Raw genomic sequence first — 14,417 nt, 5'->3', positions numbered from 1 at the left:
TTTCAACATTTTCACTTGAATGCCAATCGGATGCATTTTTGAAAATTATCCTAAGCTTTTATGTAGACCCAGTTTAACATCAGCCTAATGGTGCAAATAATACAAATAGTGTAGTTTCTTCAACTGTAATCTACTGAAAGCCTACTCAACGAGGTTTTAGGCTTTGATTTGTGGGTAATTAAAATGCTCAATATGTGACAATTATGATATAGTCCTTGCACTTAGGAGAATATCACCCATTATGTAATAGAGAAATAAAATCTTTATAAAAAATATTATAAATGACCTTAGTGTGACAAACTAGTTAAACATTAGTGGCACAACTGGAGAAATAAAGCTTATAAACCCGATCTGAAGCATCCAGGGTCCTTGAGGTGAAGCATTATTGAAATCGGCAAAGGACACAAGAGCAGCTCATGATGCGTTTGAACTTCCTCTCAGGAAAGTTTTTGTATCATGTTTGCAAACCACAAATGAAACTCTTTAGATTTTACTGTTTTCTTCCTTTTTGTCTTTATGAAGCCAGAGATGACTTAAATGTTGATAAATGGAAAAAAGGGGGACAACTATAACAACTCTATTTAAATCATAACTGGAAATTAGCTTTTGAATTCAAGTTACTATTCTAAAGCTAATTTTATAGCCTGATGTTAATAGCTTAATGACTTCAGATGATTTGCTATGGAAACGATGGTCCTTAGAAAAATGTTAATATTATTTGCCAAAGTTTTTTTTCCCAGATATTGTAGTGTAAAATATGCAGACTTTGGTATATGCCATCCCTGAAGCAACTGAATTAAAACCGGGCTAAGTTCTAGGAGAAATACACGAAAACATCAAAGTCTTTGAGGAAAATATACATAGTAACAATTTTGTATTATACTGTTATTAATCAATGAAATGTTCTTTGGTCAGGTTATCACATTTAATATGATTTTGGTCATTTGGACAAGTTTAGACTAATCTCCCTGGTGAAAATAACATGTAAATTTTCTTTTCAAACCTATAAAACCAACTTAGCCCAGTTTCACTAATAAGCTATAATCATGATTTATATTACTTAGCCATTTAAATATTAACTGATAATTTTTTACTGTGTAAAACATTGATTGAAATCTTTTCCAGAGGCAAATATCATTTTTATTTCTTTGTATGTGTCTAAATATATCAGCCACCTACAGTAGAATGAAAAAGTCATCCATATGGTTATCTGAATTGTTGATTCTGAAGTCAAAAGTATGATAAACATTGAAAATAAAAAGTGTCATAATATTATATACCAGATGGAAAAGACTTTTCCAGATTAGGTAAGTGAAATTTTATAATAAACAAAATGTATTAAAAGTGGCATATTTGAATAAAGTTAGGATTGTTTGAAGTCATTGCTTGAATATACTGAGGTCTGTCTAGAAAATATCCATCCGTGTAATATGAAAAATAGAGACATTTACTGAAGAAGATACAAGAAACACTGTACACAGGACAATGATGCCTCAAACCTATAAAACCAAACAAGTCCCCTTCAAAGCAGGCACTTTGGGGCCCCACACAGTTCTCCCAGTCACCATCAGCTGCCCTGTTGTATTTTTCTGAATCTCATCAGTAACCTGAAATCTCTTCTCTTTCAAAGGTGATTTTAGTTTTGGGAAATGCCAGAAGTCACGGGGCACCAAATCTGGGCTGTAGTAGGGCTGAGTCACCTGGGTGATTTGATGTTTCACCCAAACACTCTGCAGCAGACATGATGCATGAGTGGGCACGTTGTCATGATGAAGCTGCCAATCACCAGTTGCCAGTAGCTGTGGTCTCCTGAGTCATCCAAATAATCTCCTCACAGGAACGTTCAAGCTTAACTCAAAATCTGATGCAGATTTGTTGCTCTACTTGCTCATTTTGAAAGTGAGAGCCACACAGTGCACACGCTCACTCAAGGGTGTCTACCACTGACCGGTACAGTGAAGTTGTCATTGTTCACGCATGCACATTCCAGTCCACTCTCCTTGGCTGCCACGTTTCATCAATGTCATGCGAACTGTTCTCGTTATATTAATAATGGCTGGGCTTTTCCCAGACAGACCTCACACATACACATGGTAGCATGATTTGTTATGCAGGTTTACTTCAGTGATAAATCAGCGTCACTGTGCGGTGACGCTGCCATCTGTGCCCATGCCCGAAACAAGGTTGTTTAACCTAAAGTTCTAAATACACGCAAAGCCTTCGATACGTAATGGAACTATTCCACGAAAACACACCTGTGGTTGAAAACTGTTTTATCTAAATTAAGATGGGTAAAATATGATTTATAATTTACTAGACAAAAAATGTTATAACCATGGCTTGAAACAAAGTTCCTTCATAATGTTAATTTCAGAAATGTTCTGTGGAGGTCATTGGGAACATTTGTTGATCTGGTATAAATAGTTCCACCTGGGATTTGGCCCAAGCTGGAGATGGGCTGGGGTGGGGCAGTGGAGCACTCGGTGTCCTCTCTGAGGCCAATTCCGGCGCGCCCTGGGTGGCTCTCTCTGCCGCTTCTCCCTCCAGTTTCCTGGTGTCCAAGTGACAGTGGATGCAAAGGTTTCTTTTGAAGGCATGTATCAGTTAACATATTAGAATGCTATGCAACTTTTTAATGTGTACAAATAGTCTACATATAACCGGGCGGCTCAGAGACTAGAGCCCCCCCCCTATTTTTTTGTTTGTTTGTTTTTGAAAACTTGATTTCCAGAAGCCAGTTAAAGTTTATTGAAGTTGTCATCAGTTTTCTGATTCATTTAACTGAAGACTTCCATTTGTTACTATTCAAAAAGCACTCAGTAGACACTGCCATTCTGCAAGAAGGAAAGCCACATCCTTTCTTCAGTGGAGATGTTGGAGGCACTGAGGAATTAAATTGCTCTTATGGTGATGTTTCATGATCATCAGAGTTGTATCCTTTGTATTAACTCAGAGGCAGGCCTGGGACTGCAGGCAGGAAAACTGTTTTCTCTGCTCTTATAAGAACCCAGAGTGGATTGAGCGTGGGCTGGGAACCAAAGTGTCCCAGGTTCGATTCCCAGCCAGGGTACATTCCTGGGTTCCAGGCCATAACCCCCAGCAACCGCACATTGATGTCTCCCTCTCTCTTTCTCTCTCTCTCTCTCTCTTCCCACCCCCCTTCCCTCCCTGAAAATGGATGAATAAAATCTTAAAAAAAAAAAAAAAGAACCCAGAAACAGAGGGGGTTGACCTTGAAGTATTTTGGAGGTGGGGAGTGGATGTAAGAAGGTAAATGATAGCAGCCTAAGGAAAAAGAAACTGATGGTAAGCCATACACTACCCTTTGTAGATAGACCCTGGTTAACTCCACCAACCCAATGGATGGTATTTTATGGATCTGTTCTAAGGGTCATTTAGTATCTAAGGTAGACAGACATTACAATCTTTAGCTTCTCAGCAGTCTTTACTATTATGTGGCAATGATCTCATGTGGGCAGTGTCACCGCTAAAGAATATGTAGGAAATATGAGTGGACATTTTGGGTTGTCCCCAAAGGGGAGAGAAGTACTGCTCATTAGAGGTTGAAGGCTGAGAATGTTAGATACCCCTTAGCTTTTGAAAGAGTCACAGGCAGCACAGAATTACCCTACTTGCTATATGATTTGAATGGCCCATTAGTCACACAGTCTAAAAGCAAGTTGCTGATCCAAAAAACTAACTCTCGAAGATATATAAAATCAAAGTATTTTAAACTTTTTTAAGTTAGAGATCAAATTTCCTCTAAGAACAATAGGTTATTTTTCTCATCGTTGAATTTTTCAGAAGTAATCCTGTTGGCTCATTTACGATCTTGCTTTAGTATTCACTAAACACGCAGCAATTCGGAGTGAGACACACACATTTTATTACATTCTATATATTTGAGGCATTTTTATTGAAATTAGAAAAATTTAAACTCCAATAGCTTCAAAAAAAACTTTCTGAGAAATACATATTAACATTAAAGCACAAAACTATTTTTAAAGTAGGGAAACTTCTATTTTTAAATTCTTATTTTTTTAATCAACAGGCAAAGGTATAGATAAGCAAAACTAGGTTTTTCTTGTTCAGAGGAAAAGTAGTACTGGGCATCTCCTGGTCACTTCTTCTTTTCTTTCTTTCTTTTGTCTCTGTCGGTGGTCGACAGCTTCTTCTCGGGCTCGGCCCGGGGGACTTCCTCTTCTGCAGCCAGGGCCTCCAGCCTGAGGCGCTCCGCCTCCAGCAGCTTGTTCCTGTACTCTTCCCGGACGCTGAAGATCTTCTGGCGGGCGTCATCTAAGGAGTCCTGTTTCAAAACAAAAGCCCAGTCCAGTAAGGTTCACTCATAAAAGCTTATGGTCCCAGACCAGGAAAAACAAAAAACAAAAAAACCAAGAACCCTGTAAGACCTTGATGTTTTCCTTATGCCAGCAGATTCATGGGGGAAATGATTGAGGAAAGATGAAAATTAAGCAATGGTCTCAAATATTTAGCAACACATACAACAGGAGATAGCAACAAAGGGTGCATGACATTTTAACAGAATAGTAAATAAAAGTATCCATGGGAGAAAAATAAAGAGAAAAGTTCAGAAATAGGCAGAAATTTTAGCAAAGCAACTAGGCACTTCAAAAGAGCTCAAATATCATTCATGTAAAGTGTGCACACAGCTCCCTCGGTGTGTCCCTCCCAGGGACTGTGCTCAGTGCATTACTGGTTCCCCACACATTCTGGCCCCAACGGAACACACCTGAGTGGTCCTTCCAAATAATATTGCCTCACCCATTGGTCATCTTTGTCATGGTCAGTTTGGCTTTCCACCCCCAAAATAGACTGTATTCATCAAAGACACCAAAGACCTATGTGCAGCTAAATCGAAGATCACTCCCAGGCCCTGTTCTTACTCAACCACACTTTCTCCTCTGGAGTCAACCGACCTCACTCGACTTCCTGGACATCACACCCTAATTTCCTTCCACTTCACTGTCTGCTCCTTGTCAGTGGCCTGTCCGATTTTCCTTTTTCTTCTTCTTCTTCATCTCTTAATGTGGAAATGGCTACATCTTAGATCTTAGGTCCCATTCCTTGGTAACCTCATCTAACCCTATGGGTTTACATTCTATTTTTACATTGGTGGGTCCCACTTAAAAAAAAATCCCAGAATCACACATCTAACTTCAGTTCAATTTTCACATGACTGTGTGACAGATAAATAAAAATGTCTGTTTTGATACAATAGATAGAACAAAAAAAGTCCCACATTGAAATCCTTATCTTTACTCCCAAACCACCAGATCTGATAGCAACTCAGTCCTTTCGGTTCTTTTGGCAGCTCTTTCTTTTATAATACACCCACCATCCATCAGGAAATCCTACTGACTACTTTGAAAATGCACCCAGAATTCAGAATTCTGTTGCTTCTCACCACCTCCACCCCACCACTTCAGTAAGAACCACGGTTGCCTCTCACGTGAGCTGTGAACAGTCTCCTCACAGACCTGTCTCTTTCATGCGTGCCCCTTTCTATACTTAATCTGCTTCCCACACAATATCCGGAGTAATCCTTTCAAAACCTAAGTCAGATCATGTTACTCCCCTGCAATTGGGAGTCTTGTCATGACTCCATATTTCCCTCAGAATAAAAGCTAAAGTTTTTTATGGTGGCCTTCCCAGTCCTACATGATGACCTTCCCTGTCCCCTTGTCCCCATTTGTCTCTGGCCTCTCGTCCCCTCATCTACCCCTGCTCACTGGTATGGCACGGGCTCCTCACTGTGCTTCCCCCAATAATACACCAAGTACATGCCTGTCTCTTCTGATTCGTTGTGCTCTGAGTCTAGACTACTTCTCTTTCTTCAACACTATCCCTTTCTGTCACATTATACAATGTACTTATGTGTTGTGTTTCTATTTAACATCTATTTCCTCATAGAATCTAAACTCCACGGGGCAGGGAGGGGTTTATCTCTTTCGGTCAGGCTTAGGAGAGCTTCTGGTACAAAAATGCCCAGAAAAATTTATTGAGTAAATAAATTGTGGAAATGGGAAGTGCCAGAAGACTATTTTTTTAAAAAAGAATAATGTTCAAGACCATAGACAAGATCACTTAATGTTGGTCTCAGGCAACAATCTAGAAATGGGTTATGAAATGGCTTCTCTGAAAATGTTTCTAAGGAAGGCAGTGAGTGATTGCTATCAGTGTAGGTTCACTAAGAGGCTAGAGCTTCCTAATTTCATTTGTGTTTCTGACAGTGTGGCCCCAATTATAGGTCAGTATGCTGACTGTTCATTGTTTCAAAATGATATGAAAGAATAAGGATTAATGACCCAATGCAGGCTGGAGGAAAAGCTTCTAGAAATGTTGTGTCTTCATCGCTCAATTCTTAAGAGATTTTCCATGGTTTTGGAACTGACTCCGATTGAGATAATGAAACAGTTGGATGTCAGAATCACACTTCCCAAAGCTTTTGATGAAAGAAAAATATTGTATCTATCATAATAAAATGGGCTTCATTAAACTATTTTCACACATATAGAATGACAGAAATGACATATTAAAAAATAGAGACAGAGCCAACTCAAGGGTTTAGTATAAAGTGAATTTAATATGTGATATGTTTTTTCCCATCTGATGAGAACTATGTTACTGATCATATTTCTTTTCTACTGCCAGCTTAAATGTCGGCTGCCTCAAGTCTGTGAGCACAATCATCCTCCAGCTATTTTCCAATTTCACAAATATTTTGTTATCTTCTCTCCTATTCTTCCCACTTTGTAGATTGATTCCAAAAACTGCATTTTAGAAGGATTTTAGAGAGTATTTAAAATTAGTATGTAGAATTGATTTGCCTTTTTTCCAAGAAGTTGGGAACTACATGCTATCAAGCCTTTTTCTACTCAGGTACTGTATGATTCTGACACCATTTTTAATTGAACTTTTCTGGGTGGTATTGGTTCAGAAGACCATACAGGTTTTAAGTGTACCACCCAACAAAACATCATGTGCACCTTGCATTGTGTGCCCATTGCTTCAAGCAAAGTCTTCCTGTTCCCCATTCTCGCACCCCCTTTGCCCACCTTCAGCCACCCCCACCCCTCTTTGCCCCTGGCTATGACCACTGTGTTGTGAGTGCCTGTGTGTGTGTTTGTATATGTATATTTTTGGCTCCATCACTCACCTTCTTTCACAGGGACAACTATAGGGAACCGATCTGCATGGCAGTGGCGAATGCAGCCCAGCCCCTGATGTGAAAAGCCGGTGGGAGCGAGACAGCACATAGGAACCAGGCCCACAGACTGGTTTTCCCATGGGGAACCAGACCAGGCTGCTCTGAGGCTTTCTTTTTGCCAAAACTCCCTCACCCTGAATTGAGGCAGCAAATGTTTACTGCATATCTTTAAAGTAACTTCCTAAAGTCTGTGCTAAACCTCCCAAGGATGGAGTGTAACCAGTTCAACCACTTTTCCCCTCAAATTTGCAACATCCTTTTCTCTGTAGTAATTAGCAACATCCTCTTCTTTGTTATCTGTGGAAGGTAATCACCTAAAGGGAACCTGTGCATTGTAAATGAGACCATCCTTGATGTAATGTGCCCAGAAAAGTAATAAAAGCCTGTCCAGGCAAGGGTTGGGCTGCTCTCTCACTCAGAGAGTGGCCATGCTGTCCCTTTCCCCCCACAGGACTTCTTTGGTCTGTGTGAATTTGTTCATCACAGCCACAACACACGGACCCTGCTGGTCAGATGGAGTCTGACTCAGGCACCAATACTCCTCCCCTCTGACAGCTATCAGTCGGCTGCCTGTGTCCATGCCTCCATTTATCTTTCATTCATCAGCTTATTCTGTTCATTAGATTCTACACATAAGTGAGATCATAAGTTACTTTCTCTGAGTCACTTCTTTCACTTAGCACACGTGTCGGCTGTGACCCACTCACGCACTGCTAGACTCACCCGCATTCCTGCGTACATCTCCAGGACTTTATCCTGCACTCTCAGTCGTTCTTCTTGCTCAATGTCTCGAATGCTGAGGACTCTGGTCCTATACTGTCGAAACTGGTGAACCTCCTCTGCCTTTTGCATTGCCTGCTGCTGATTCAGTTCATCCGTTTGAAGCAGAGGCTCAGCGTGTGTTTTCCTTGATATAGAAACATCACAAGAGAGACTTACATCATTTGGGAACTCTGCAATGAACTTTACTGTAGAACTCAAATAATTTAATGTTGTATCAACAGTATGGTGGTCTGAATAAAATCAAACATTAGGTATAGAAAGAATAAGCTATTATTTTTAGAAGGGTTATGCTCCATCCATTGAATCACAGATATTTTAGAAAGTGAGTTTAGGAAAAGATCAATAACACCAGGTGTGTCATTTGATGGGATGTTTGTGGAACTGGTGTTTGAAACTGTGAGCCTGTTTTGTAGGCCTTCCTTGTTAATTTAAGCAACTAAATAATTTTGAAGTTGCTTCCAAATTTATAAGAAGATTGAATCTAACTAAATAATGGCAGCAGTTACAGTGAGAATTTTCTGTAACACAACTCACCTTAAGCTACACATTAAATCTTACAGAAAACATTTAAATTATTTCATGACTGACTTAATAAAACATTTGCTAACGTGAGATGTAAAATCATGTATTTCTAAACATTTAAATACACTGAACATTAAGCATTTAATTTCAAATTTCATTTGTTTGACAACTGCCTATTAGCAATGTATCCAAAATCCTAGGAACACGGACGTATACATTAATCACATTAACTAAAACTCACCGTACATATTGAGTTACATCTACACATCCTAGTGCTTTTCGAATAAGTCGTGGAGACATTTCCAGAATTGCTGGGGATCGTGACCGTGGCCCTGTTGAAATAGAAAGTCTTAAGCTTCCTCCCAAAAGAATCAACAATGACTAACTAAATACTGTTATATCTCATTTTAATGAAAGATAATTTTTTTTCTGTTAAGAAGACAACCAATTGAATGGACTTGCCTAATTTAATGATTTTAATGTGATTTTATGTGACTATGAAAAAATAATTATATTTATCTTCTAGCTTTTGTTACTAATAGTTAAATGAAAGAGATGACAAAAAGAACACAGGTGATAAAAAATATAACAAAATGTTATTCTAATTATAGTTAAATCAAGGCAGAAACAAAGAAGACATATTTTAAGCTACAAAACTATATTACAAACAAATTATATATGAAAACTCTACAAAGCACTTCAGGGGTGGAACACAAAAATGTTCAAGACACAGTATTCTACCTTCAAGAAACACTTAGCCCAGTGGAACAGGCAACATGTAATAGATAAACACCGAATATCACATTAGCAGGAGGCTTTTACTCCACAAGCTTATCTGAACCCATAAGAACAGATTGAAGACTTTAGAAGCAAAGGTACTGTCCACTTAGCCTTTCCAGACAATTTTGTAATATTTTGTTTATTTTTAAATTATAGTTGACATACAGTATTATATTATTTCAAGTGCTCAATTTGTATCTGTCTTATGAAGTGATCACCACAATAAGTCTAGTGCCCATCTGACACGGTGCATGATTATCACCATGCTATTGACTGCGTCCTCTAGCTGAGCATGACATTCCTGTGAGTTATTTTGTGAGTGTAAGTTTGTGGCTCTCAGCCCCTTCACCTTTTCACCCATTCTCCCACCCTGCTCCCCTCTGAAAACCATCAGTTTGTTCTTTTTTATGGGTGAGTCTGTTTCTGTTTTGTTTGTTTGTTTTGCTCCTCAGGTTCCACATATAAGTGAAATGATATGGTATTTGTCTTACTCTGTCTGACTTACTTCACTTAGCATAATATCTTCTAGGTCCATCCATACTGTTGTGAATGGCAAGATTTTAATATTTTTTATGGCTGATGAATATTCTGTCTTTCTGGACCATTTAGTCTCTTTTTTAAAAAAATTACTAAAATATCATTGAGTAATTTGCTTATTTAAAAAGTATAATTCAATACTTTCTAGAAAATTTATAGAGTTGTGCAACCAACACCAAAATCCAGGTTCTAACCATTTCCGTTATCCAAGTAACACCCCTCACACCCTTTCACGGTCCTTTTCCGTTCCCTCCTGGAGCCCAGGCAACCATTAACCTCCTTTGTGTCTCCATAGATTTGGCTTTCTTGAACATTTCATGTCAGTAGGAAGGGTAAAAATCTGTTTAACTTTTCAAGAAACTGTCAAATCACATTGTTTTGATTATTGTTGGCTTCATAAGAAACTCTAAAATCACAAGGTAAAAATCCTCCTCTTTGGTTCTTTATCAGAATTATTTTGGTCATTCTGGACCTTTGCATTTTCAAATAAATTTGGAGATCATCTTATCAAATTGTGTAAAATGTCTAGTAGGACTTTGACAGGGGTTATACTAAATTTATAGATCAATCTGTAGAGAATCGAATATGAATATGCTATGTTACTATATTGACTCTTCCAGTCCAAAGCATGAACCTCCTTCTTTATTTTGATCTTTGAAATTTTTTCCTGTGTTGTTTTGTAGTTTGAAGTATACAAGTCTTTCACTTTTTAAAATGTATTTCCATATATTTATTAGTGATGCTATTGTGAATAAAACTGTCTTAATTTTATTTTTGATTGCTCATTAATGATACATAGAAATAAAACCAAATTTTGTATATTAATCTTGTCACATGTGACTTCACTAACCTCACTTATTAGTTGTAGATAACAATCTTGGTTCTTTTTTCTTGGTCCCCTAGTATTTTCAGTATACAGGATCAGTTTGTCTGAGGATACAGTTTTTCTTTCTTTCTGATATGGATGTGTTTTATTTCTGTTCCTTATCGAAATGGCCAGAACCTCCTGTAAAGTGTTGAGTATGAGTGGTTTGAGTGGACATCCAGCCCTGTTCTTCACCTCTGGTTAAAATCACGGGGGTTGTTTTGTTACCCAGATCTCCCTGTTCAGTTTTTGGGGTGCTTGCCTTGAAGAGCATCACAGCTCCCAGAGGGAAACAGATTCTCCCCTAGAGGCTATAGCAGGCATGCGGCCTTGCCAAGACTTAAATTTTAGAATTTCTTCCTTCCAGACCTATAAGAAATGAATCTGTGTTGTTCTAAGTCACTAAGTTTGTGGTTGTTTACAGTAGCAATAGAAAACTCATACAATTAAGACAATTTATTTTTATTGTTCTTAGTTTTAATAAGCATTTTTTGCATTTAGTTGTGTGCCTTAGGAGTTTTTAAATGTTTTTTAATCTTTATTTTTATCCTTGCTTTTTGGGGAGAGGATATATCAAGTCCTCACTCTACCATTCAAGGAGTCTCACTGCCCCATCCTTCCCCTGCCACTGACTATTCCTGCTTTTTAACATGTGGGTATAATAGTTTCCAAGATTATTGTAAAGTGCTTAATTTTGAATGAGTTCTTAAAAGCAGTCATGCATTTGAAAATATAATCTAATGTAAACCTTTAAAAACATAAAAACAACCCTGACTGCTGTGGCTCAGTGGGTTGGGTGTTGTCCCACACACCAGGAGGACCCGGTCTGGGCACCTGCTGGGTTGCAGGTCGGGTCCCTGGCTGGGGGTGTGTGAGAGGAAACAGATCGCATGCATATCAGTGTTTCTCTCCCTCTTTCTTCCTATCCTCCTCTAAAAAGGAATTAATAAAATATTTAAAATATATATAAATAATATACAAATTAATCTTTTTTCAAAATATATAAAGTCATGATACATGTGAGAAAATAAACTATAGCAATATGAATCTCAACTCTGTTACATTATTACAACACAAATTCAATCATGTTTCTAATTTTATAATATTAAATAAAACATTTCTGAAGTATTAAAATTTTATTATATGAGTCTTTTAGAAACCAGTAGCCAATACTTTTTTCTTTTTTCCTCCCAGCAACTATGGGATCTTAGATTTCTAAAGTCCATTTGCTTTTCTTATGAACATCTCTACTTCAGTTGGGTATATTTGGGGCATTTCTAACTTGAATTGTTTCTATAAGATATGGACTCTGCTGATTATTGGCTGGAAAGAAACTATTTTCTGATTAGTTAGGTTTTTGTGCTTTCTGACATCCAGCCAAATAATATATATTGAACAGAGAGGGTGGGAAAGGGGCAGAGTGATTGTTGTGCTCACCTGAAAGACTGTTGAGTAGGGTGTGAGTGCAGACTGATGGTCTTAGGCTCTAAACGGGGCAGCTCAGTGTGTGTGTGTGTGTGTGTGTCTGCCACTCTTTATCTGCGAAATGGTCTTCTGTGGGATACATTCTGATAATGAGAGTATGAATTGAGTAATATTTTTTACAGCAACTGGTCATCACTGGGTCATTTTACTGTATTTTACAAAGTTTGGGTTTGCAACAGACCAGGAGAGAACTTCTGTCATCATGGGTAGTATGAGAATTGTGGTTTAAAAGACATGGCAAAGAATAGATTGATTGTGCACCTGGGGAAAGGACTTTGGAATAAAAACAATGATCCTCACCAGCCTCTGGAAGCAGCACTATTCAGAGGGCCCCAGAAATAAAAGGAGAGTTCAAAGCAGTGTTTGGACTCTTGACCGAGATGATGGTTTGTTGTGGAGGGAGGATACTTAGGAGTGAATCCATAATGATATTGTTTACATGACCTCCTTGCATTGTGAAGGAAGTTGTTCCAAGTTATCTATCTACTCAATGAAAATAGAAGTAACAAGACTAATATCGCTTTGGGGGAGGCACAAATATTGATGGGAGGATAGAGGCCACACCACATGAAGTTCTGAGGAGTCAATAATCTCCTAGGGTCAGTGCTTCTCCGGGAGTAAGAGCTGACTCGTGCCGCACCACCCGCGGAGGTGGGGGCAGCGCACTGAGCTCCAGACAGCAGCTGACAGTCAGCCCTGTGGTCTCAAGCAGGATTCCTTCTGTAACCACCGTTCCTGGGGCACATGGCAAAGTCTCTGAGAATAGGGTGTATTTTTCTTGATGGGGTGTAAACAAATGTATCATTGTATATTAAATTAAAATTATAATAACATGTATTTAAGAATGGTTTAAAGAAATTTTTGCTTGAGGACCGGCTGCGTTGCTCCTCCTTCCCCCTCTTCCCTGTTTGCAGTGACTTATGAGCATATAAACAATTTGATTTCAGAATTTAATCCTGTTTTTATTTTATAGATCTTGGAATTAACTGTGGGGAAAAGTTTGCGTTTGATTAAAGAATACAATGTGTCGAATCAAAAGAAAAGCTAAGGTTTGAAAAGTTCTGACTCTATCCAAACTCTATCAGCTTCCTCTCCTTGGGTGAGTCGTCATTTACCAATTCTCTCACTTCTGAGACAGGATACCATATATCCAGTTCACAGAGGCTCAACAGATAAATATGCCACAGCGCTCTGCCAATTGAATAAAATGGTAGATACGGATAGATGTGTTTCAGTGCTGCTACCCCGTGTGCTATCTTTTAAGTGAATGCTCACTTTCAAAACACTGGTTTAAAAATATCAGTATCTCTTTTTAGTGTAGTAAAAGAGCCCTTTGCATTTTCCTTTCACAGTGGAAATCAAGGACATGCTTTAGCCACAAACAGTTTTTAATTTTAAAATTGTCAGACCGGTTTAGCAACTTTGAAGATAACCATTGTCAACATTTCTGAAGATGTTTCCTTCTAAAATATTCTTTTCTCCTGCCTGGGCTCTGAACAAGTCGAGGACAAAGACCAAGACTGTGCTCTTGATAGAAGTGGGATTGGAGCATGTAGCCTGATGGGAGAGGCCAATGAGCCATGACCAGAGAGCCCTGGAGCTCACCGCAGGTCAGCACCCCTCACTCGTAGGCAGGGCTCCCAACTCAAGAAGGAGCAGTGACCTTGGGCTTGCTAGGCACAGCCCATTTGATTCTTGTCAAAGATACCAATCAGATGAGATGCTAAGCCCCTTTAGAGACAGAAAGTCTAAGAGTTGCTTAGGGAAAATCTTTCTATCTGGAAACCAGGAATGTGCAAAGATGTTTCTCTGCAACACCTTCCATGAAGGGTGTATGTTCATCTTAGTGAATAAGTGCAAACCCATACTACACAAAAATGAACCCAGTCAGTAGAGCTTGTGCACCACAGGAAAGTGCTTACTTCCTACCCTTTCAAAGTCAAATATTTAAAATTTGTTATAAAAACAAGAAAATCTATCATGTAGTATACTATAGATAAAACAAAAAGAATCGGTGACAACTGTATATGCGATCACTGCAATTTTACTTTTAAGTATAACTATACAAAGCATACCTCCTACTTTTTCAAAAAAATCTCCCACTTTTATCTTTAGGATAAGCTCTTAATAATCAGGTTCTTGAGCAGATTATCAACTCTGATAAGCCGAACGAAGACCTATGAATTCAAAATACAAATTGTTCTATGGCATAACCCT

General features: G+C 38.5%; 1 protein-coding gene across 1 annotated transcript in view; it reads right to left on the bottom strand.

Annotated features, from left to right (window-relative positions):
* Positions 1 to 4,017: 4,017 nt before the first annotated feature.
* ADGB (androglobin) overlaps positions 4,018 to 14,417 on the bottom strand; it is a 120,180-nt gene continuing 109,780 nt past the window's right edge. The window contains exons 36-38 of the mRNA XM_045843589.1: positions 8,775 to 8,882; positions 7,952 to 8,135; positions 4,018 to 4,306 (exon numbers count right to left, since the gene is read on the bottom strand). Of these exons, the coding sequence (XP_045699545.1) occupies positions 4,121 to 4,306; positions 7,952 to 8,135; positions 8,775 to 8,882 (478 nt within the window). The 3' untranslated portion in view covers positions 4,018 to 4,120. The remainder of the gene's footprint in view (positions 4,307 to 7,951; positions 8,136 to 8,774; positions 8,883 to 14,417) is intronic.

Source organism: Phyllostomus hastatus, unplaced genomic scaffold, assembly GCF_019186645.2.
Source record: "Phyllostomus hastatus isolate PE091 unplaced genomic scaffold, TTU_PhHast_1.1 phas_contig_40, whole genome shotgun sequence".
Lineage (NCBI taxonomy): Eukaryota > Metazoa > Chordata > Mammalia > Chiroptera > Phyllostomidae > Phyllostomus > Phyllostomus hastatus.
Note: the sequence above shows the minus strand (reverse complement) of the source record. Positions and strands in the feature narration are given on the sequence as shown.